Raw genomic sequence first — 26,399 nt, 5'->3', positions numbered from 1 at the left:
CGACACCACACTCTACATACACGTGCACATGCGTATACACACGTACACGTACACATGCGTATACACACACGTCAGCACGTATACGTACACGTCAGCACGTACACTTACACATGTTACACACACACAAGCTTATACAAATGTACACATGCGTACTTTTACATTGTATATGTAGAGAGATCTAATATATTAAATTCTCGTGTCACAGTTTTCGTTCCCGTACTCCTCCGAAACGTCTTGACCGATTCTCATGAAATTTTGTGAGCATATTGAATAGGTCTGAGAATCGGCCAACATCTATTTTTCATTTTTTTTTTTAACTGCGCGCGGACGGAGTCGCGGGCGACAGCTAGTACTTTTATAAATGGCTGCATTACATTTATATGTGCATGGAAGGTTACTTTTTGTGATATTACCACGAAATTTAAAATAAAGAAATTGGTGTTAATGACAATATACTGAACTAAGTGAAGAATAGAAGTTGGTTCGTACGATGTACAACAAGTGTAAAACTTGCATAGACCTGCAATACACATTTATTTGTTGTACTCACAAATAAACACACAATGAACAACGACGCTCAATGATCTTGATCAGTATTCTGGGGATTTCAGCTTTTGTATTTATGGTGCTAAAATTGTGTGATAAAACTTCTTGAATCACATTGTACCTTCCTCCTGTAACTAAGTTGAAAGCTTTGAGTGTGTCGTGATGACATGATCGTCATCATCAACTTGACCTTTTTCCCTACAGAGGATGGATGTTTGATTGAAGGTATCTCCAAAACGGCTCAACGGATCTTGATGTAATTTAACATAGATATAGAACATAGTCAGGAAGAACACATAGACTACTTATTACGTTTTTTTTAATTCCGCACGGACGGAATTGCGGGTATAAATTTAAACAAAATTAATCATTTTGGTCATCATTTTATTTATGAAAAATTACATTAGAATTATAATTAAGAAGAGATTGAGTATATTTTATTATTCTAATTGATGATAGGCGTAAACTCTGAGGTGATTTCTTCGTAAGCGCTGGGCGGGACCTCGGATTTTACATGTCTTGAATAGTCGTACGTAAACAGTTTGACTGCAATGAAACCTCCAGAGCCAGGCGCACCGCGGTGTATCAGACCCGCGCCACTAGATAAACCACCACCTGGATGTTGTTGCAACCGGTTATAATTACATCAAAGGGTCAACCAAGATTTAGTCGTAATAACCGATGTAGTATTGCTTATAAGGCTTTTATCAGTGCTACATTTGAATACAAAAGTCAACATTGGAAACTATTAATATAGTCATGAATTAGTACGTAATAATATAGCTTACCTTTCAATGGTTGTACGGGTTGTATATCAATGAAGGGCACTGTGCTCTGCGCGGCGTCCGCCTCGAAGTCTGTGTTGGTGAACTCGATGAACTGGTCATGTTTAGAGTCCACTGACAAAGGCATAGGACTTCGCGTCGGTATGTCAGGTCGATGTAGTGTTAACTGCGATCTGGACAAATTAAATGCAATTCAATAGTAATTTACAAAATTCACAGTTAAACTATAGATTTGTCATGTCGAATATACACGAAGGGACTTTCTTAGTTATAGCCAAGAAACTTACCTCGGCTTCTCCGCTCCTTCAGTATTGTCATTACTTATCCACACACTCTTCTCGGGGAAGAGGCGACCGGTGGTGTAGTTGAACGGCGTCGATCGTATCTCGAAGTGCAAATGCGCACCGATCATACGGAACCTAAATAAAAAAAAACAACGTAACCTTAGGTCATTGGTGATTACGAGTATGGAAGCACTTGTATAAAATCATGTTGTCATCGCTGTCGTTTACTTTGAAAAGACAGAGACAACATGTGCAAATACAAATATAACGGCAGTGGAATTTCATAATATTTACAAACATTACCTGACACCGGTAAGAACGTGTCCCACAGGCGAGTCTAATTCATCCAGATCGATAGCTCTTCTCTCGTACGTGAGCGTGTGGTAATCTATACCTTCTCTGACGCTCTGGTCGTTAGGATCGAACTTCTGTATCGGTACCCAGCTGCCGGCCCTCACCGCGCCGCGCTCGCCCAGCGTACCCTCGCTTATCTGAAGGTGGAACACACGCCCGTGCTTCACCAGACGTACCCCCGTCACAACCCTGAAATACCGCAAACAAATATTAACCCTCGTCTCTTAGATTAACCAATTAAAGACTCCCGCACACCCATGCTGTTAGCACTACTACTTTACGTAAATATACAATAATCGAGTTATTATAGCCCCTAAAACACTATATTCTAATCTAGCGAATACATTTACAAAGCTAGAATTTATAGCTTAAATCCCCTCAGCCGGTTTTGGTACTGACATATTCTTCGTGTCATCAGCGTATGCTTCTTGCAAGCTAAAGAAGCGTTCCGCTTTGTTGATATCGTCCTCGCAAAGGCAAAAGCAGTAAGAGCAGTGGAAGAGATTCCATTTCCACCACGAGTCGACCTTGAGAGAAAAATAAATTATTAAACGACTGATAATTCTTATGACATAGTACTCCGGAGGCGGTGGTAATGCTAGGTGTGCGGGCGTCCTAATATTCGGGGACTAACTTGTTGTTCTTAACGTCGGAAGTGGAGTCCCACAAGCTGAAGTATCGGTCGGATTTGGAGTCGGCCTCGTCGCAGAGGCACATGCAGTAAGAGCAGTGCCAGAACAGCCAGCGCCACCATGAGTCTACCTGTGGGACTTGCACCGCGGTTACTATGCTCATCCACGCTACTACACGACACATAGTGACGGCATGACGTCAGCGACGTGAATTAAATTGTTATAAAACCGGTACTACAAATGTTAATGAGCTCGTCTATGTCTTTAAAAAGCTAATTTTGAGACATATCTTGATACAAATAAATTCAAGGTTTTGCCATCCCTTTTTAAGTCGACTTATTTATATAAAATCGTTCTAGAGATAGAGCTAGTACATTCTTTACCTTATCAGGCAGACGCGAGCAGCTATACGGCTGGCCAAATCTCCTGCCGTTCTCATATTCTATCCACTCATATCGACGTTTGTTATTTCCTCCCTGCAAATGACAAAGAAATGATTTACATAACTAAGTCAACATTTAACAAACAGATTGTTATTTCTATTGAAACAAATTGAAATTTTGTTTTAGTGCAAAAATACTGCATTAACTTGTGAATTAATTTCATAGACCCTTTTTCTTTCATTTCGGTTTCTTTAATTCGTTTTTTTAATCTGTCGCTAATTTTGAAATACGAATAAATCGAGATGTTTAGTAACCTTATAATCGCGCCGTATTTCCCCTGCCTAAGTTTACTTGATGTGACTTGGGAACTTGACACCTAACTGTTAACCTTTATTTATAAATACTAACGCTAGCCTGACAGACGTTCATGTCGGAGTCGATGTATTGACAGTTGATGATCCTTCCGTTACACGTCTGCTGTTTGGAACAGAACTGATCCTTGAAGCAACCGTGTCGCTCAGCCAGCGTGTAATACGCGCAGTTGTCGCGGCATGTGCCCTCCGTGTTCAAATCCACCTCGTTCTCTATGTAACCTTGAAGTAGGCGAGTCACCTCGGCGTATGTTTCACCTGGAACAAATTTTAACGTAGTAACAAAATGGATATGGATTATTTATGGATCAATTAATTAATTGGTGAATTCAGTTTTTAGTCGTTTGTTACCACATTAAAAAATACGTTAAACTACTGATCATACAGGTATAGGTATGACATTATGACCAATCTTTTTTATTTTTAGAATGTTATAGAGTATTGTGTTATTGAGTAAAATAAAACGAGAATCTGGTGGTATCAGCTCTTTGATGAATAATATTGTAAAACCTTGATACAAATTTAAAAGTTTTTGCAAGCTGTTATTTTTTCAATGTCGGGTTACGTCGATATGCTAGTTTAGATAGCCGCAACCTCTGTTTAAAAATAGTGATGTCTCTGTTTTTCCAAAGAGTTTGAAACTTATATTTTGGTAAATGTATTTCGGCAGTGAAAACTAAAATTTTAAACTAATTTCCAAGTTCATAATTTACTTTGTTCTTACCTTCTTTATGGACGGGCGGGTCGCAGCGATACACGTCTCGTCTTGCCATGGCCAGGGCTGCTTTCGCGGCGGTCGCGGTACGAGCTGACCGCTCGCCGTACCTCTGTCTAGTTAGGCTCGCTTCTTGTGTGAAGTTGCCTTGAAAGAAATGAAGTAAAGATAATTAAAATTTTTAACCTATACCATAGGGAAATACGATAAGAAATAACATTTCTAACCTTAAAATCTAAGCTGAATCTGAGCTATTTTTTAACAGTGTGCTACTTAATTTTATACTGTGTACATGTATAAAAGTAAGAAATTAACGGCGTATTACCGTGGTCTTCCACTACAGAATACTGATACAAAAAGATATTCCCATCTCTCATTCCCTATGGAAAATCGTAGACAATATTTTTTTTTTGTATTAGTGTTTCGGCAGTGGTGACTTAAGGTTAGATTTTACCTTTGTATTTGATAAAAACAAAGTATCAAAAATTTGAAAATATATTGTTTTTACATTTGATCCGAAATTATAATAATATGTTACTCGTATTATATTAATAATGACTACGAGGTTTACATTTATGTTTTATTTGTCCTGTTGTTCTAAAATATATAAATAAACCTAATTAAATGTAAAACAAATTGGCAAAGGGGAGTTAATTACAATTAGAGTGATAACAGTACTCAGGGAAAATCATTTAATAATAAATAAAATTATTGTTTTTCTACGTCGACAAGTCATAGGATTGTAAACTCCACGTATAATTCTATTTATTAATTGTTTACTCTGACTATGATACTTTATTTGTAGGGTTTCAACATTCCATACCGTTCGTTATCTAATAATACGAGTATATAAAATTCTCGTGTCACAGTTTTCGTTGCCATACTCCTCCGAAACGGCTTGACCGATTCTCATTAAATTTTGTGAGCATATTCAGTAGGTCTGAGAATCGGCCAACATCTATTTTTCATAACGCCCCCTCCCCAATTAGTTTTTTTTAACTGCGCGCGGACGAAGTCGCGGGCGACAGCTAGTCTTATACATAAAATTCTCGTGACGCGGTGTTTGTGGTTAAACTCCTCCGAAACGGCTTGACCGATTCTCATGAAATTTTGTGAGCATATTTGTAGGTCTGAGAATCAGCCATCATCTGTTTTTCATACCCCTATTAAGTTTTTTTTTTAATTGCGCGCGGACGGAGTCGCGGGCGACAGCTAGTAGAAATATAATCTAATCCATCTAAGCATCCGCGCAGTATTAAATAAAAAGCTTAGTAAATAGCCTATGTGTTCTTCCAGTCTATGTTCTACATATATGCCAAATTAAATCAAGATCCGTTGAGCCGGATCTGGAGATACATTCAAACAAACATGCATTCATACATCCAAAATTTCGCATTTATAATACACAAGTAAGATTAACAGACTAATCTGGTAATTCGATTTAACCGAATGAAAACCAATCATTTGAGACTTTGCATGCAACCGTGGGATTCCACGGATGAAACATTTGTATACTGTAACAAGGTTATCTGGGCATGTAAGAGAAGCTCTGCTATCACTGTTAGTTCTGTCAGAAAACATGCAAAACCGATGTAGACACAAAAATTACATAAATTAATAAACATGACAAGACAGCTACAATACGACAAGTCTTGTGACACTCTTTTGACATTGGCAAAGGGGCGCTATCACTATAGCTATCATAATTTGACTCATGCCCACCGGTTCAGATAACTTTGTCATTGCTCTACTTGAAAAAACTGAAATAACAATAATATATTTATGGTTCAGCAGTGAAAACCCACGCGTAATAGCTTCAATTTAAAATATATTTAACATATTATCGTTTGTATTTGTTTTTGCTTGCGTTTGCGTTTTATCTGCGTATGATGTTTTATTTGTAAGTTCACAAGATAACGCGCACTGCTAACTATCCCAATGTCATTTATATCCACTATATTATACACATGTTTATGTAAAATACACGCGGAATTTAAAAAAACGTAATTAGTAGCCTATGTGTTTTTCCAGACCATGTTCTACAGTTCAACATACATCCATCTAAACTTTCGCGGTCATAATATCTATCTATATATATAAAAGAAAGTCGTGTTAGTTACACCATTTATAACTCAAGAACGGCTGAATCGATTTGACTGAAAATTGGTGGGCAGGTAGCTTAGAACCAGGAAACGGACATAGGATAATTTTTACCCCGTTTTCTATTTTTTATTCCGCGCGGACGGAGTCGCGGGTAAAAGCTAGTTTATAATAAAAATAAATAATGATATTATTAAGATTAAAATTTAAAGCATTTTGTGGAATGCTCTGTCAATGACTTACCAAGGGTTTCTGAGACCAAAATCTTTGTGTAAAACATATCGTCATCCCTGTCATTATCTTTGACAAAACGGGGATAGCAATATGTTTTAAACGAAGATTTAAGTGTCAGAAACCAACGGTAAGTATATTTATAGAAGTTATTTAATAAATATATCTGCAAATATTATGACACCTTAGAGTTCAGTTATGGAAGTAACAATGACACGATAACTATATAATGCGTTATATTACAGTTCATACGCAATAAACAACGCTGACTCGACTATTTATTTCCAAGAAGTAAAGACAAAGAGATTGTGACTGAATGACTGTGGACTTGCTCATTTACCATTGATATGTAATTTATATCGAGTTAGTATTTTCATAGGAAGTACACATCCTTTGTAGATTTGTTTTCATATAAATTCGTTGATAATTCAAATTTTTGTATATTTAAATTATAACAAAAAAAAAACTAATTTTTTATGTTCATGGATTTTTATAAATTGTTTTAATGATTTGAATTTTTGTAAAGTTTTGGATTGATGTTTGATGATAGTTTACTATTGTTCATAGTTTATGTGTTATTTTCCATAGTCAACAGTTTTGTGTCTTACCTTTTCCGTAGATCCTCAGTAGCATCCAAGAGAACTGCATCATGGCGTATCCTTTGATCTCTGTGAGTGATATCGTATTGTACATGTCGTATATCAGCTGGTGCGGTGACAACTGGAGATCGCATAGATCTGGATGGTCCTCCTGGAAAGTAGAATGAAGATTTTAATGTTATTTCCATTAACTGGTCACTCGATTCCATTTGCGTGTACTATTTCTGTTTGCGCGGTCGCTTTTCAAACCACAAAGTGGAAATATGAACTTAATTAACTTAATATATTATTATATATTTAGGTATATTAAGTTCGTATTTTTTAAATTGCTGTTTGGATCGGTAAAAATTCGTCACCCCAATTCTTACTAAGCCATGTTGACGTCGACCAATATAACAGGAAAAATATAGAGGTGGGTTATATATATTATAACATTCGTGAGAGGTCTGAAAATTCCGTAAAAATATTGTATTTTTACCTACTGAATGTGGTACGATAAAGTTTAATATTTTTGGTATTGTTCTTTACCTATGCACAATTTACGGGTTCCTATAAAAACATTGATAAAAATTATTGACACTCAAAATATTCATCATTTTATGTTTTGTACATAAAATTGGTACAATACATAACATGAACAATATAAACTGTAGCGTGTTTTGTTGCAGAATTTTCCTTGAGAATAATATCCGAAGGACTGTTTATCAATATTTGGGAAATTTTATTGTATGTTTAGATTAAAAAAGTTGAACCGTAAAAACCAGTAACGCACGTGCGGCCTTTGTCAAATGATAACGGTATTGTGTCAGTCCATTTGTCGACGTCAGGAGCTCAGGTTTCTTGTCCATTCAAAGAAAACGTCGTTCTTACAAAGCGATTATTTTATGGCTTTTGCCTTCATTGTAATCGGATCATTAGATTGCTAACAATTCGAGCAATTATCTTATAAGTCGTTTGCTTTTTTTTCATCGCGTATTTTCTGACACAGATTTGTTGCACTTTTGATGATTGCAAGAAGCAACACACTAATAAAAGCACTAAAGCAATGCTGTGAAGGAGGAGAATCGTGTGTACGATGCAATGTCGCGCATTCATGTATGTCTTTGTACAAATTCATCCATACAAACAAGTGAATCTCGTGATCTTTGTTTCGAGCTGCCTTTGTTAATCCCCTTTTGATAATTCTTTAATGTTGGTGATTTATTTTAAATCGAAAATTAAGGTGTTTTATAAGTAGAAAACGTTTAGTAATTACCTACTTTTCAATTAGTTGTTACAAGTACCATTAATGAAAATTATGTTTCGTTGAATTTATAATTACGAGCAGCAATTGATATTCATTGGGGTTATTATTGAGGTCGTTATTGCGAAACGGCTCGACGTCATCGAGCGCGGGCAAAAGTGGAACGACGGAGTGTTTCCGAATTGTTTACGAAGAGCAAAATGTAGACTCCATAGGGAATTAAATACGATCGATGTTTATATAAACACTGGGTCACCGGCTGTTGACCCCTCGTACGTTACTGCGTTTAACCTTTAGACATGTACCTGTAGCACCGCGCGGAACATGTCTCCGTGCTCTGTGAGGTCGTGCAGCTTGCGCACCGCTTGCGCCACTGACACCTTGGGATCCATGAGCACGCTTTCGGCCAGGTCCAGCCACTCGCGCACCGGCGCCGGCACCGACCCCGGCAGCGCCTGCCGCCGGATGAATTCGACGAAGTTCTTGTACAGACCGTCAATGATCCGCAGCTTTTCCTTCGCCTTAGACCACAGCCACGTCCCAACAGGTGACGCCGGCGGCTCCGGCACCGCTTCTATGTACTCATCCATTGTCACGAAAAACTTCGCTAATTCGACGTCCCCTCCCTGGCCCGTCGTAAGCCACGACGGATTCGAAACGTTCTTCCATAATGAAACCTCGAGATCGTAGAAATCGCTGCGCACATTGTCGACCGGCGACAGGTCGTCCGCAAGCGCGAACACCAGCAGCGCTAAAAGCGCCGCTACTCTCATCGTGATAGTGAAGCAAAACGCAGCGCGCGGCGGCGTGGGGCAGACTGGCGCGGAGGGCCGGACCGGCTGCGACCGGCGCTCGGCGTCGCCCTAGTGACGCGACACCGACTATCGATACTTTAGTCACGAACACACGTTCGTCATGTTTGAGTATAACCATTTTGATCAATCATTCAAACGCAAAGGTGCATTGGGTTGACACGTTGAATTTTAAATGTTTACGTATGATAAATGAGAAATTCGTGACAAAAGACGGTCTCTAGTTATCTGAAAACAACATTTGAATTTAACAATTTTTTGCAAACTTACGGTGTGGATTATTTAAGGTTATTCTAACGATATATTCAATTAATAAGGCGGGAAAAACAAAGAGAATAAAATTGATTGTACCTACTTAGGCAAAATAACTTCTAGAAAAGATTGAACAATATAATACTCATTCTGTCCAACAAGGTTCAATAATTGCCGTTTATTAGACGATAAGATACTATCACTGAGAAAACGTTGGAAAAAATGTTTTGCATTTCCTTCAAGTTTTTTTTTAAAAACATCGATATCTATAAAACGGTAACATCATTAGCCCGCATATTAATGCTGTTAGCTCAAGGCAAAATTAATCGTGCCGGCACATAATCCTTATAACCGAGTAACAAGATATGTTTTGTTGCGTTTTGATTCAAGGCAAATGTGTGTCGGGTGCTATGGTTATTTAGTGTCGGCTACGGCGTCGTGTCAGCTGACATCGTACGCGGAATGTTTTTTATTATTGCAGCGGCAGTGGCGTGCGGTGCGCGGCCTGCAAGGGCTGCGGAGGGGGTAGTACTATCGATCATCTCGTCCCACCCCTAGCGGTTGACGGACTGTCTGCCCCTACCTCTCTCGCTCTGTGCAATACGTTTTTACGAATCTATCTCGTTGAATTGATTTATTTAAAAGATCAGAATGATAATTATAACCTTTTCTTTGTTTTGTAGCTAACTATTATTTATTTTGAGGATTATTTTTAAAATATGATTTAAATTGGATTTATTCATATATAAAATACCCTTCGCGCAGCTAGAAATATCGGGTAAGCGGGGGTTGTTGACCTTTGATGCATTAAGATCAATCTCCTGATATCCTTGGATATAATTTTTCTAAAGCAGGAAATATTTTAAATGATCATCATGCAACCAATTTATTTTCATTCCTTCCAAATAGAAATACTCATGAAACATGACAACATTCCTTTTCAGTAAATCTTTCTACGAAGAGCAATATGTCATAATATATTGAAAACACATTGCACTTCCTGTTACTAGGTATCATATCAAGTGTCAAGGTTTACGTGTTGTTTCGAAAACGCCCCGCCCTCGATTTCAATAGCTAGTTTCCTGCCTGACTCAACAGACACTTGTAGCGGCTCTCGTAAAATTAATGTACATCAAGGCACCCCTTATGTGCTCTTATCAATAAAAAACTCGATGCTTTGTTGTGTGTTATTTGCAATTGATCTTGGTTTGAATATTTCTACTACAATGTTGAAAACAAATGAATAATACAGTAGGCGTAATATTATTCTTTGATCATCACTACCGTTATTTATCATTATGTAGGGTAGGCACAACAGGTTTCGGCCACCTAATTGATTTGAAGTTTGTAATTTCAATCATCATCACATTTCATTTAATTATGTCTGATTATTCTTAACATATTGGTAAATTGTATTTTCATTGTAAAACTAAATTTTATATAAGCTTTATTGTACTTTATGTACATACAACCGTGTATCGCTTCCTCTGGGGTGCTTCAGTGGCCTATATAGTGTTCATTGCGCCGACAGATGTGAGCCCGAGAGATCTTCCTGTTAATAAATTAACAAATGTGTGTCGAGAGCATGCAAAATGTTGCAAAAAAATGACGTGTTTAGCAAATGTTCATTCAATTCGACATTGCCACGTCGTTAACTCATAATATCCCATCGAGAGGCTACGAGCCTACTCAAGTTAGTTGAGTTTATTTTTGCTTTACTCTTACTAATATTATAAATGCGAATGTTTGGACGGATGGATGTATGTAGGTATCTCCAGAACTGCTCAACGGATCTCGATGAAATTTGGCATAGATGTAGATCATAGTATGGAAGATCACATAGTCTTATTATATTTTTTTTAATTCCGCAAGGACTAAATTTATTCTTAAATGTAATCGATTTAGAATGTAAAGGATGCTGGCAATTGCGTCTATGATTAATACGTGCGTTGTTAAGTTTGTTTCCTGTTTCCACTTGGCCTAGCTATTTTAATATACGATTACATGATGTAACACATTATTATCTCAATTTTTTATTCAATAAGAATGAAAGGGATAACTATATCAGTGTAGAGTTTCGTCTCGAAACCAGGCAGTAAGAGATCATTGTGAATACTATACCAGATTTATTTCTGATAGTATGAAATTGTAACTAAGTTAATTTTGGTAGTGTGATCAAAATTATATAGCATATAGCCATTGCTGGCAAACAAAGAGCGACCGTTACGAATGATTCATGACGGTCGACATGAGACGTGACGTCGGACTCCACCGAGGTCATGTTCGTGTAAATATCACAATTTTAAAGTGCTAACGGATCACTTTCTACAGTTTAAACTTATTTAGACAATTTTGCGTACGTTTAAATTACCTAAATCAATATTTTATATGTAAGAATCGTATTATTTTTCTTCTGTTATATTTAGTAGTCTGTTAAAATAAGCTTTATATACGTTCTTGTGTATCGCTTAAGATTTGAAGATTCCTTTTATGATGATTTAATTTTCAATCTTAAAATAAAACTTGTTGTCGCCCGCGAGACTGTTCGCGCGGAATTAAAAAATATTATTAATAGCCCATGTGTTCTTCCAGACTATAATCTACATCAATTTCAGCGAGATTCATGCAGCCGTGCTGGAGATACTTTGCAACAAGCATCCATTTAAACATTCTCATCTATATATATAAAAGAAAGTCGTGTTAGTTACACTATTTATAACTCAAGAATGGCTGAATCGATTTGACTGAAAATTGGTGGGCAGGTAGCTTAGAACCAGGAAACGGACATAGGATAATTTTTACCCCGTTTTCTATTTTTTATTCCGCGCGGACGGAGTCGCGGGTAAAAGCTAGTTTATAATATTAGTAAGATGTCAAACAGTATTCATGCAATTTTGTTAAGCATATCCTGTACTAGGAACTACATTACGAAGGCTGTATTAATAACAGTTAGTAAATAAATAACATTGTAGTTATAGTTTTAGTATACAGTATAACAGAGTAATGAGTCAGCCGGACACCAGCCGGGGTCAAGTAACTCCATTGATAGGCCTCGCTTTGTGTCACCAACAACTTTGAATTGCAACTAAGTAGGACCCGTATCTGACTTACTTACCCTATATTAGAGTTATAAACTAAACTGTATTTCATTTACAAACGCCTGTACCTACAAAAGGATAATGTTGTATCCGTTTTTTTATTAAGTGAATAAGAAAGACAACTGAATGTTTTTGTACAGGTGTTAAAGAAGGTGGTAAAGAATTCCCATGGTTATAATATAGGGGGTACGTTTTAAGCATATTTAAAACTTATAAGCTACTAACTTTGCTTTTTGAGTAGCTTTTCTAGAAATAGAACAGATTAATGTTTTCAAACTAGAGACCCGACGGCAAAGTTTGGTTACCATTGTTTTGTGACTACCCTTGTACGACATAATGTTTCAAAGGTGGGTGTGTAAAAAATTATGTACATTTTATATGTGTAAAGTTTTATAGGTCCTATAATAATTAGTTACCCTATAAATTATTAGCTTGTAAATTCATCAGAATAAATCGGCTCAATGGAAATTGATCAGTAGGTCCATCGGTCCAACGGGAAACATCCGAAGTTACCGATATATAAGTACGTTTCATTATTTGGATTGTGTCGTTATTGTAATGATGATCAGTTACCAAGGTTACTGTGCTATCATGCGTTACCTCATTGATGTTCAAAATGTTGTTGAATTCAGCAATGGATAAGTCACATAGCGATGGGTCCTATGTATAAGGGCCGAAATAACAAATTGATGATTTTTACTTTTTTGTGTTAGCTACATCTTAGTTTAATTAACAACATACACTAAACAAAATACACATTTATAGGTGTAAATGTTATTTTTTTCTGAAGTAAAAGGGCGTATGCGGTCTATTTTCCTATATGGTTGAAACTTTTAGAGCCTCTCCTGAAAAGTTGTAAATTTGCACATTGGCCCTAATTAGTAGGAGCCATCGATAGAACATCTATTAGAGAACCTTTGTTGCTGTATTTTCCCTTGATTCCTTACTAATTTCTCACTAAAATGTTTCAATGTGAATTCACTAGCAACTAGCCTCACTTTATTGAACTTGTGAACTAATTTAAGTGACGATTTTCTAAGTAATTGTTGTTTAATATACACGAAATTATTGACAATTTTGTTAGTTAAATAATATTGCAGTCTTTCAGAAACTGTGCGGCAGACAAATGAATTGATTTGATCTAATGTATTCATTTTTTTTTAATCGCACGTACGAAATAATTTATAATTAAACCCACGTATCTAAGTAACGGTATTGAAAGCGTTCAATGAACTTAACTATAACATTAAAAAATTAGAAAACGCATAAAAGACATTAAAGTAAATGTCAGTTACAAAGTATGGTAAATTTATTCAAGACTGTTATAAAAGCTTACGTTAGGCGGACCCTTTGTACGGTCCTTTTTACTGGTACATAAATATGATATGTCACATGATTCCAGCTCTATTTTTCTTAAAAGTAATCTGAACAGTTATTTTTATGAAGCTTTATTACCGTTTTTAAACCGTTATCCTAAACTGAAGATAAATTGAGTTATTTTTAAGGTCAAATAGTTATCATTAATCATACACTTTATTCTCTATTACGTTGTAAAAACTCACGCTTGTAACCATAGTGGGTAGGCAGAGGCTAAATACGTTGATTTTTCGTGCTTACTTGAAAAAAAAATTTGTACGATTTCAATACATTTTCATGTTTAAATGCACAAGCATAACGTCATAAGGTAGACAATGATTTTAATTGAATTAGATTATTTTTTTATTGTTTTGTTACGATTTTTACAGTGTCATTCGTCATTCATTCAATCTGCTCTTTTACTTACAGAGGGTCGGTTCAACTTTTTCATATACGTAACATTTAAAATCATTCACACAATCTAACCATATTTCTTCGGTCATCCTTTATCTTTGTAGCATTCTTCATTCAATCTCATTACAGTGTATTTAATACGTTAATTAATCTTAAATCATTGTAGTTATGAAAGTTGATATGTTAATGAGGCAACCATTGAACAATTGATGACGATGTGTAACACCAACGAATTAATTGGTTGTTGTGAGATGCGGCAACAAACAAACATCCCTTGTTTGTCGTCGGTATGCTATTTACAAACGGGCGCAGCGGAAACACGCGTCTTTCGATACTAATTGTATATTCTTTCACCAAATATATGGCTACAAAATTTCCTACACTACAATGCTATTATATACTATACAAGTTTTATAGTGGTAGATCCCGCAACAACAATATTTGTTGGGTGCACTACTGGGCCGGGTCGACCGGCGCAAAATACCACGACCACACAAAAGACTGGCATGAAGAGGTAGCAATTCCGCGTTTCGTCTGATGAGTGTGGTCCCGGAGGCCTAATTTTAGTCCTCTTTCCCTTCCTATATGTTAAGTTAAATCCTTAAAAGTTAATACTGATTTACGGAGGCAGCGTGATTAACTAAGCCTTATTACCTCTAATTTAGGGTATGTTTGAAACTGTTGGTGACTAACTTGTACGGACTACAAAAATACTAACTTGAAAGTTATATGATATTGTTACGTTCTTAGTAATCATTTGAGACGTCCAGCCGAGTCGTTTTATATTCTGTTTAGATAACATTTAGTAATACCGGGAACACATAAAATCATTTCTTATAACTACTTCTTGTATGGAACACAAACAAGAAGGTCTAATATCACGGAGTTAGCTTGGTAAACGGTTTTAGTAAAATTTTACGTGTTTGTCACATTATTTGTTCGTAGATACTACTTGGGCTTTGTTTGACGTTTTTGTTCGTTTAAAATATTTATTAAATAATGCACACAAAATAAAAAAGTTCCTATGTCCGTCTCCTAGTTCTAAGCTACCTTGTCACAATAGCGCTAAGAAAAGGATTTTTAAATTATTGAAATGTATATTTTTACTAATAAAGCTCTCGGAAATTGTCGTCCGAAGAATTCGTATCAATGAATCGAAAATGTAAACATAATTCTGATGCTGGAACAATGTTATGTATTTTTATAACAATACCATTCTTTGATGTTACCAAATAATAGTCTTTATATCTCACTCAATTTGATCTCATCCTTGTTGGTATGTGTGAAATTTTCATATTTTTACAATGATAGCAAAATTCGTTTAACTTTGAAAGAATACAATTGCTTACGGTCGAAACAGCTCAAGCTATTGTCATAATGACCATCGGGTAAATACTTTAATTAAATAGGCAAATTAGTAGATACTGATTACATTATTTGCTTTACATTGGGTGCCACTAACTGTCAATGTTCTAATTTGATGCTAAAGACAATATAATTCTTTGTACTTAGGAACTGGCGTCTTTGTCAATTTTGCTACAAAATTTTGGAAGAAACCACGAATTATTAATTTAACAGTTTTGTAACAGTTGTACGTTGTGCTGACAGGAGAATTCGATACCGTTTATATGCAAATCTTTACGTTGACTCGAGATCTAGAAACTGACCGTATTGTGTCAAAATTTCACATTGGAAATATTAATTTACCAACCTGTAAATCGTCCAAGGCAAGCTGCAGAATGCCTCTGCCTAATAAATGTTTGTGCGGCGGCGAGATGAGGGAGTGTACGCGCTCGAGAAGGCCCGGCAGCGCGCCCGAGTCGTGCGACACGCACCACTCTGCGAAATCCTCCAGCGTGGCGCGCTCCAGCTCCTGCTGTAGCCGCACGTACTCGCGCATCTGCCGGTTGGCCGCCGCCACGCGGCTCAACAGGTCCGCCAGCTCGTGCAGCCGCAGCTCCAGCCGCGCGCCCCGCCCGCCGGCCTTCGCTAGGAACATCGCCACTGAGCCCAGCTTCTCTATCCTGAGCTCAAGCCTCTCTATTGTCCGCGTCACCTGCGCCAGCCTCGCCAGCACCTCCCGTTCCCGTCGCCTGATGAGCGGCAGCTCCACACCACCGGACACATTGAACGGCCTTCCTATTACGTCCCAGGAGTTGAGCACTTCCTCGCCGATCTCCTTGCCGAGGCGAATAACGTCGAGCGCGTCGTCGATGACAGCGTGTGCGGCGACGGCGAGAACAAGGAGCGCCAGCGCGCAGTGCACGCGGCGAACGGACATGATGGACCGGCACGCACTAGCGCTTCACGCCGCTCCGCCGGCCGCCGGGTGACCACTGTCGTGTCTAACGATTTGCCCACATCGACGATTAAATTGGAAAAATTACCAACGCGACGTAAACCTTCACTGATTATTTATTAGTTGTAAAAAGAACAATGATCGAATATATTTATTGAATGTATAGACGTCACAGTGTCACTTTCACAACTGAACTAACGTTTGTTCTGTTTGCTTGCTTTGGCGCATACAGTATTCCGTTACAAAACCTTCATCCCCGCCACACGGACCGGTTTAGCTGCTTTGCGTGAGCACAATTACTGCTCAACATTTGCGAAAAACGCCTCCGTATTTGATACTAAATAACGTCACATAATAAAACGGAAAAAATCAATGTTTGCAATGAAATAACAATTAATCTGAAAGAATGAATAGTGCGTTATTTTTACCATAATATTCCTTTAATATCCTAGATATTAATTGGGTTTCGATTAAAAAAAAGTTAAGAAATGCAATCATTCTATTAAAACTGTGACAAATGTGGGAAGCGTATTGCAACTAGCAACACAGGCCTTACTGTTCCCCCATTTATAAACTTAAGCTTTTTGTTACTTTCGCTTTTGATGTGGTGTCTCTCTCTTCATTTATTTTGGTATTGTTGTTTTTATACACTACAGTCCGCAATGATTTAAGAATTTCACTATTAATTTTAATTATCCGCTTTTGAAATATATACGTGTGTGTTACACACGTATATATTTAAATCTTAGTAAAATATTATATAATAAATGAGAATGATGTATGGATGGTTTTTGTTAGAAATAATAGATGGAATAAATAATAGATAGTCTGGCAAAACACATAGGCAACTAATTAAGTATTTTTTTAATTTCGCCCGATGGAGTTGCGGACTACGGCTAGTATTGATATATCATCCCTCATATTCTCTTTGAAAAACAAAGACAACAAAATATTTGTACAAGTTTCACGTCACTCGAAACACAAGAATGGTATTGTAAATAAATGTTATAAGACGATATATAGAATCTAAGTGTTTCTGGGATTTTATAACACTATTTTTTATATCCGTTGTAAATAAAACCTTAAAATAATCCTTTTTTTTATACTATTTCTTTAGCAGACTATTTTATTACAAAGGGTCGTAATTCTTTTGATGGTATACGACCGCAATAAATTGTTTTTACGTGTAATTTGAACTCTCTCTTGACGAAAGATTTGTCTTGAAGATATTTCTATTAACAGGGAACCAAGAGACTTATGATTAACGTATCAAAATCTTCTTTTATTTTTATTAGACCTATGTATTTTATTTCGTAACATATAAAATATTTAATAACTATGTATTAACAACTAGCTAACAAAGTAGCGGGCCCAAATTGGACCTGTCTCGCAAAAGAAAGATAGAAGTGGAAAGTGTTAGAGGAGGCCTTTGTCGAAAGACACGCTGATACATAAAAACGGTAGTATCCGCTTGTCGCTGTGTAGATTACAGACATATTATATCTTAGTTATAGTTATGGAGTCAATGTTACGATATTAAAAATATGTTAAAAGGATCAGTAATCTTTTACCGGTTACACATATCTTGTTACTATTTGTGTTTCGCTTGTTTTTGCGCATAATGACTCAACTTTCCTGTTTTTCTTATCGTTAAGGAATGTAACACGTCGATCATTTTTTTGTTAAAATGTTTTCTTCCCCCTCTAGTTCACCTTACAACAAAGACAAGTTCGACGAATTTTTAAATATGTTTACTGATGTAAATTATAAAGATGACTAGCTGTCGCCCGCGACACTGTCCACGCGGAATTTAAAAAAAAAACTTAATTAGTATTTTCTTCCAGACTATGTTCTACATCTTTGCCAAATTTCATAGAGTTTCGTGGAGCCGTTCTGTAGATACCTTTTAAAAAATATCCATCCATTCATCCATGTATCCATCTAAAGATTACGTATGAGACCTCATCAAGACCGTTGTTATATAGACGTGACTTTGTATTTAAGTTGTTGAGTATAAATGTTTACGTAGTAGATATTGAACCATTGGTCGTGTGATTATAGTTTTTAATCTTGCAATAATATTAAGGAATGCCGGCCGACCGTCGTTGTTCATTGTAACTATCTACTGACTTCATTATTTTCATTATATTCTATGGCATCGGTGCATTAAGGTGAATATACACTAGAGCATTTTCTCAAGCATTTCTATGTAATGTAACGTTCTTACGAATGGTATAATATTGGTAAAAGCATAGTTTCCAAAGCACGTCTGGTTCGTGAAAGGGTAATTCGTGAAAGTGTGATACACTAGAACATATCATAAAGCGGCTTGTTGTTTTGTTACAAGTAAATGCTCTAGTCTATACCCACCTTTATTTTTATGTACTCCAGATCAATCATTGGTAATTTTAAAATTGTTTTCCTGGTTTCAAAAGAAATTAATATTTTTATAATTTTTTTAAGTTAATTTGATCGTAGTGCAAAAGTTTTATATAGTGTGTGTTATCTCACAGAGTCTGTTCTACGAGATCCTGGCGGGTGTGTGGGTGCGCAACGGGCTGCAGATCAAAGGGCAGGCGATGACGTACATTCAGGCCAACTTCTGCAACTCCATGGTGGATATGGACATCTACTGGCTACAGATATGCGCAGCTCATTTGCCCGCTGATCAGTTCCTCGATATGTGTATTGATATGTAAGTGGGTAATGTGAAAATGAAGCCAGTTTTAAAACATCAAAACTTTTATAATACACGCCGTTGTCGTGTGTCAGAAGAGTTCTTTTGTTCTTGTCATTCAATCAAATAAAACAAAATCAAATTTCGGTTACTGTACGAGTATCTTTAGGATTTACTAAAGTTATAATGATGGCCTATTTGTATCAGTTTACACTTCGCATTGGAAAAAATCTATCAAAGTGATTTGCATTTTTGCTTGCTGTACCTGTAGTAAGCGAAGATTCATACAGTGTAACACGAGCAGTTTTTGACTGTATAGTTTATCTTTTAAACACAGGTTCGGTGTACGTGAATGGCTGAGCATGACGCCGCTGTCGCCGGCTCAAGCGGCCGAGCAAGACGCCATGCTGGAGGGCCTGCTCACCTTCCTCGCTATACTCGTATCCTCCAGAACTAATTTAGGTAATCCTACATATACAAGATGTAATTCTAACTGGCGCAATAGGATTCACGGTTCGTTATCAAGGAGGTTTTTTAGTGTTGAATAATGTGAGACTGAACTTCGGTTATATAAGATTATTTGTATGTAAAATTGAAGTGTACAAGTTGTTTTGAGCACAAAATGGTCCAATCGTAATAAAGTATTCAATGACAGTCTGTTACAAATCGGACAATTGTGAGCCATTCAGTATAGATGTTTTGAAAGTGGAAACTCAGGATTACGTTCTTGTGACTTGTGTGTTTAACTATGTATGAGGTGACTGCACAGGTAACGACGAGCTGACGCAATCCCGGCTGGAGGTGAGCACTTTGCTGGCTGCGGGTGACAAGACGCACTCGCAGCTGCTGGAGCTGATGCCGGAGCGCTCCGGTAACGCGCACACCAGGAACTTTGAGAGCGTACTCAAAGAGGTGAGCATATTAATATAGTATTAGTTTCCAATAAAAATGTGCAAATCAATGACATTGATGAATCAAATTGCTTTGAGATTATAATTTTTTTTATCCTTGAGATGCTTACTAAGCTGTGCGCGCGCATGCGTGAACGTATTATACGCTTAGAAATGTAAATTAAGTGCTCGATATTTTTAAATCTACAAAATTCAAGGCTTTGGTTGTAATAGAAATCGGAAACATAGTAAAATTTTATTTACTGTGATGTCGTGTTTGCAGTTGTCGACGTATCGTCCGCCGCCGAAGGGGTCCGAGAACCTGGAACAGGGTCTGTTTGTGCCCAAGCCTGTGGTGTGGGAGCAGCACTATGACCCCCTGCACGTGCTGCGTCGCGCCGTACACCGCAGGGACTTCCACTCCTCCATGGACAGATTCACCGCATAGTGAGATCATTTGTTACTGTAATCTTCATGTTCTATATGTTTAGTAAACTAGCTGTCGTCTGAAACTTTGACAACGAAAATATAGCCTAAGTTATTCCCGTATACATTAGCTTTCTACCAGTTAAAGTTCCGTCAAAATAGGTCCAGCCGTTTTGGAGATAATCCGGCACAAATATGTAACAAAAAATTTATTTTTGTTAAAAATAACGCAAATACTATTTTTTCCCCTACTTTATTACATACAGACACACCGATTTACTTAATTTTATAGATATAAATAAATGGATGAAAAGATTTTTGCCTTTTGTTAGTTCTAGTATACTTTTGTTTTGTTGCATTTTCGAGTTATAAAATTTAGTATAGCTTTATAAAATTTTATTCACACTTTCCGCAGCGTACGGGAAAAGCAAAAGGCGGAGGGAGGTGGCAGTGGTGGCGCAGCAAGCAGTCCTAGCAGTGCGGCCAGCTCGGCGGGGACGAGCTCGGCGAGCGGCTCGGGCACGCTGTGGCCACCGCTCCGACCTGCGCAGGCGCCGCCCGCAGCCGCCGGCGACCCTAGACTCATCTGTCTCTCCGGTAGCTTTATTTTACCAATACAGATCTTACTTAATGATTTTCAATGAATTGTGAGTGTGTAGTACAGTGTTGCTTAAAACGAAATTCCAAAAGTATTATAAAAAAAAAGTGAGCCGTCATGGGACGCCTGGCAGATGTGAAACATATCACACATATTTTATTGTCAAAAATTAAAATAAAAATGTTTCACATTAAAATTAAATAAAACGCAGGTAATGTGTACCGTAGTAAACAACAACGTCGAACTGAGTGAGAAGCTACACTGTACACTCTACTACATATAAAATATATATATATATGTATACCTCAGTATAGCGTGGCGACCCGTCGCCACACCGTACACTCTACTACACATAAAATATATATATGTATACCTTAATATAGCGTGGCGACCCGTCGCCACGGCAAGCGTCGCCACGCCAACGATTCGGTTTACAAGTGAGCCTATAGATGTTTCACATCAAAACTTTTGTGAGACTACCCGCAACAGTACTTCCGTTCTTAATACGGTATTATTCCAAAACAACATGGACGCCGCTGTCCTACCATATCATTTGATAAACTCACAAAAATAACTGATTAGTGAACATGTTGTTGTGTAGGAGTGCTGCACGGTGCTCTGCTGGCGGTGCTGCACCGCGGCGTGCGGCGACGGGACGGTGCGGGGGGTGCGGGCGGGGCGGGGGGCGCGGCGCCGCCGGACCACGTGCTGGCGCTCGCTGTCTACCTGCTGGCTGTGGCCGCGGACCTCGCCACACCGCAGCGCGCTCACGATGTACGTCACACAGGCACACACACACACACACACAGTGAAACATCTTTGTAAATTATTACATAATCATTAACCTGCCCTTATCCCTATGGAGGGTCGGCACAGTATGTACTACTCCTTCATACATCTCTATCAGCCCTCATATCTGAATTTACCCCCTTCTTACACATCCTTTTTCACACAATCCATTCATACTTTCTTTGGTCTTCCTCAACCTTTATAAACATCCACATTCAATCTTATTACTTTTTTGTTTATATGAACATCATCCCTCCGCATAACATGTACAAACCACGCTAATCTTCTGCTCCTCAATTTCTTGATAACTGGTGCTATTTTCAAACTTCCTCTGATATACACATTCTTAACTTTATCTTTTCTTGTCCATACATCCATCTTAGCATATGCATCTTAGCTACATGTAATTTTCTTTCATCCGAAACCTTGGTGGTCCAACATTCAGATCAAATTCAGATTACACTTTCAAATATGTCTTTACTAGCTGTATAAATAGTCTATGTGTTCTTTCAGACTATGTTCTACATCTGTACCAAATTTCATCAAGATACGTTGAGCTGTAACGGAAATACTTTCAAACATCCATCCAAAATTGAATCTAAACTTTGGAATTTATAATATTAGTAAGATATAAATTTTTAATATATTATATATGTTCGTATATCAGCGTTCAGTGTGCGTGGCGCACAGTGAGGGCGGGTCGCGTGCACGTTGTGTACGTGGAGTACCATTGCTGCGTGCGTTCGCTGGCGGCGCGCTGTGTGACAACGCACGCACTGTGGTCACTGCTGTACCCCCACTGCACCGACCACAAGCACGACCACATCTCTACCCCAGACATGCCTCCACATATCACTCCGACAGTGAGTACAAGCCACACATATCTATATATATATTAGCTGTCGCCCGCGACTCCGTCCGTGCGCAGCAGTTAAAAAAACTAAATGGTGGGAGGGGGGGGTTGTGAAAAATAGATGTTGTCTGATTCTCAGACCTACTGAATATGCTCACAAAATTTCATGAGAATCGGTCAAGCCGTTTCGGAGGAGTACGGGAACGAAAACTGTGACACGAGAATTTTATATATTAGAAAAGAAAGTCGTGTTAGTTACACTATTTATAACTCAAGATCGGTCGAACTGATTTAGTTGAATATTGATGGGGAGGTAGCTTAGAACTAGGAGACGGACATAGGAACTTTTTTATCTTGTGTGCATTTTTTTATTCCGCGCGGACGAAGTCGCGGGCGACAGCTAGTATAGCTTATATTTCCTTTTAATTCGAGTCTCAAAAAATCGCGTCTTTACTTTCAGGTGATACAGAATGGGAGCCTTCAGAATCGGAAGCGGGGAGACTGCCTCCACCCAATAAGTCTGTGTCCTTACCAGCGACTAGCACTGCTTTAGCTGTACCTACCGCCATGCAGGTAAATTATAATTATATAAAATTTATAATTCTTTATTGAACTAGAAATATATTTTTTACAAATTTAATAGAGTTCTGTTACCTGTGCTAGGCATAACCTGTGTAGTATGTGTACAAAATATGTTACTAATATGTGTGTACAGTCATGAATGTGAATTTCTTTTTATATTGATGTTTTTTTTTTCTTTTTTTTATTGTATTATTTTTAAAAAGATTTTCAGATTGGTCATAATCGAATGTCATTAGCTATTGCGTTGCGTATTTTTTTTTTTAATTTAAAGTAATTTAGATCACCTAATTTGATGTCGCACTGAACTAATATTTGGTTATATATCAAAAGAGCAAGTTGTAGTGCCTTTGCGCAAAACTAGTTTTGATGAGAGGAATAGGGCATCGTAGTTTTCTTTTTGACGAATGTAGCAGCAGTTTAACTGAAGTTTGTTGGTATCTTAGCAGGGATTGGAGTATGAAGTTGAAGATCTTCCTTCATAACTGAGAGCACTTGAGACTCCTCATATATTTTTTTTTAAATTTCAATAAGATTGTAATGTTCATTTTGGTTTGTAGATGGCGCGATTGGTGCATAGAAACTCAGTTCCCGATGACCAATCAGATGCCGGCGGTGATTCAACAGAAGTACGAGCGTTAGAGGTATATCTATACAAAAATGTATGGAGATACTTAAGTAGTCTTTTTGTTCAAATTAATTAATGATTTGTTTATTACAGAGTGGAAGTGGAGAAAGTCAAGCTCTGGTGCTGCAGACCCTGACCGATTCTGACATGGACTCCGACAACCAAATGACCCTGGCGATACCCACACAGAGTGATCTGGACACACCTCCAGTTCCCATTGAATATGGTAAGTTCAATATCCACAATACATACGAGAAATATGCGCTAATTGTGAAATTAAAAAAAATCCTAAGTACTGTTAATTTACAAGCACTAAAATTATCGTTAATTGGAAGAAAAACTGTTTTTTGATGTCAGCATGATCAAGTGTGGATGTGCCACTGAATGTACCGCAGATATACAAAAAAAAAAGACTTTATTTGCAAATTACAAATAACTCGGTCTTAGCAATGACTTCTGTCAAATACATTTTAGAGAATACATTTTAAATCACTAGAATTCATCATCATCAGCTCACTATACGTCCCCACTAAGGGGCTCGGAGTCTATCCTAAGTTAGGGGTGACTAGGACATAGTCAACCATAGCCCAGTGCAGGTTGACTTCACACATATCATTGAATTTCTTCTCAGATATGTGCAGCTTCACGATGTTTTCCTCCATCGTTAGAACGTTGGATAAATGTAAATCAACAAACACATTGGTACATGGCGGAATTCGAACCCATGACCTGAAGATTGCAAGTCAAGTGCTTAACCCCTGAGCCAACGACGTTTCTACGAGAATTATGTATAATAAATTTGACAGATGTCAGCCTACTGTTGACGCTGGCACCACCTACTTAGAGCTTTTCGTTTTTATCCCCATTGAAGTAGCCATAAAAATCCTCTTTGTCTTTAAAAATGGAGACTATAAATTATGAATTTTATATGTAGATACAACAGACCCTTTGGAGACTCACTGGCAGGCGCTGCCCGCGCCCCCCGCCGCGCCCTCCCCACCAGTACCCTCCTCCGCAGACACACAGGTTATTTACTTGAAACTAAACAATAACACCTACATTAACAAATACAGTCAAACCTGGATAAGTCATTGTCCAGTCTCAACGAATAACTAAAAGCGAGAAACACGGGTTGGAGAGAAATTCCTATAAACCAGAATCATTGTGATCCTTTGAATTTTCGCTTATTCAGGTTCGACTGTACTTGGTTCTTTGAAAGTAACTACTATCGAACTCTTCAGTTGTTTATCTTCAAAATATGTGAAATAACTTCAGACACATGTTTGTTGATTTTTGATTTTTTATGGCTCGAAGGACCATTATTTTAAAAGTTAGGTATTTATAAATGGAGGGTTTAGTAATAATGTTGTACGTTTACAGATGCAAGTACACAATCAACAACCGGACGAATCTATCCCAGTGAACGAATCTATTATATCTTTACTGCTCAAATTGCACTCGCAAATGTCTGGAAGATTGGATTCATTTTCTTTGGAAGAACCTGCGCCAGCGTCACAGGAACCTATCGGTGAGAAAAAAAAACTAACTACGTTTTCTGTTTTGTCTAACAAAAGGTGTCTGTTAGATGAGTGTAGTGCTGGAGGTATAATTTTAGTTCCCTTTCCCTTCCCACCTTATAAGGAAAGAATAAGAGAAGTAGATTTGATAGAAAGTAGAAATATTATCTTTCTGTGCATCCCCTCCTTCCTTTATTAAAGGTAGGTACACTTCGCCATTTTGGCGAATTCATACCTCGACCACAATTGCCACCTTATAATTGTAAAAAAAGACTAATAACATGTGTTTATTGTTGCGCAGGCGATGGTCCATATTTCATAGGTCAAGTGTTACGTAAGCTGGCTGCGCTGGACGCGCGCTGCGCCGCCGCCGTGCAGCATGTACGCCGAACTCTCTGGCCTCACCAGCGAGAGCGGCAAGCGGAGCAGCGTGCTAGGTAATGTATATATATTATCATACTGACCTAATTTTAGTCCTCTTTCCCTTCCCACCCTTTTCTTATAAGGAAAAGATGGTAAGGGAAGGTGGATTTGATGGAGGAGGAGATGCGTAGGAAGGTTAAATATTCTCTTTTTATGCGTCTCCTCCTTCGTCGATCTGCAATTGCGGATGCCTGTGGGCAACGGTCGCTTCGCCATTTCGGCGAATTCATGGGGCCACTTGCTCGTTTGCCACCTTGTGATATAAAAGAACACATAGACAAATGTCTGTTTAATCTTTATTAGACAATGAAGGGGCAATATTTTTTTTTCTTAAGAAGAAAACCAACAGCGTATTAATTACAAAAATGACATTCAATACATATAAATTAATTCAAGGCCAATAATAAGTTTTCCAGTAAATTAATCTTAGAAATAACAAAGATATATCTTACGATCACATGATACATAGACATAGACAATTTGACAAACAAGAGATAAAAAATTAATAATAATAAACTCATTTAATTCTATACTAATTAAAATAA

General features: G+C 37.6%; 2 protein-coding genes across 4 annotated transcripts in view; one reads left to right on the top strand and one right to left on the bottom strand.

The window, feature by feature from the left end:
* Positions 1-26,399, top strand: part of LOC106711585 (E3 ubiquitin-protein ligase Ubr3) — a 46,164-nt gene that overhangs the window by 15,707 nt on the left and 4,058 nt on the right. The window contains exons 10-22 of the mRNA XM_045680715.1: positions 18,988-19,169; positions 19,489-19,613; positions 19,921-20,063; positions 20,325-20,488; positions 20,883-21,064; positions 21,667-21,839; positions 22,522-22,717; positions 23,168-23,280; positions 23,847-23,930; positions 24,008-24,140; positions 24,849-24,940; positions 25,295-25,442; positions 25,733-25,868. Of these exons, the coding sequence (XP_045536671.1) occupies positions 18,988-19,169; positions 19,489-19,613; positions 19,921-20,063; positions 20,325-20,488; positions 20,883-21,064; positions 21,667-21,839; positions 22,522-22,717; positions 23,168-23,280; positions 23,847-23,930; positions 24,008-24,140; positions 24,849-24,940; positions 25,295-25,442; positions 25,733-25,868 (1,871 nt within the window). The remainder of the gene's footprint in view (positions 1-18,987; positions 19,170-19,488; positions 19,614-19,920; positions 20,064-20,324; positions 20,489-20,882; positions 21,065-21,666; positions 21,840-22,521; positions 22,718-23,167; positions 23,281-23,846; positions 23,931-24,007; positions 24,141-24,848; positions 24,941-25,294; positions 25,443-25,732; positions 25,869-26,399) is intronic.
* Positions 930-16,589, bottom strand: LOC123721596. 3 transcript variants are annotated; one of them, XM_045680724.1, is made up of 10 exons: positions 15,887-16,589; positions 7,010-7,151; positions 4,080-4,217; positions 3,393-3,613; positions 2,985-3,077; positions 2,369-2,496; positions 1,919-2,158; positions 1,619-1,750; positions 1,335-1,504; positions 930-1,161 (listed from the first exon to the last, which is right to left on the bottom strand). In XM_045680724.1, exons 1-10 carry the CDS (start codon positions 16,454-16,456, stop codon positions 992-994), a joined length of 2,004 nt encoding a protein of 667 aa, XP_045536680.1. In that variant the 5' UTR covers positions 16,457-16,589; the 3' UTR covers positions 930-991. The 3 variants fall into 3 exon arrangements, with proteins under 3 accessions (XP_045536680.1, XP_045536679.1, XP_045536681.1); XM_045680723.1 differs by lacking the exon at positions 2,369-2,496 and adding an exon at positions 2,604-2,731 and having other exon boundaries at positions 15,887-16,526; XM_045680725.1 differs by lacking the exons at positions 2,369-2,496; positions 15,887-16,589 and adding exons at positions 2,604-2,731; positions 8,549-9,078.

Source organism: Papilio machaon, chromosome 13, assembly GCF_912999745.1.
Source record: "Papilio machaon chromosome 13, ilPapMach1.1, whole genome shotgun sequence".
Classification (NCBI taxonomy): Eukaryota; Metazoa; Arthropoda; class Insecta; order Lepidoptera; family Papilionidae; genus Papilio; species Papilio machaon.
This window is presented reverse-complemented; position numbering and strand designations above follow the sequence as displayed.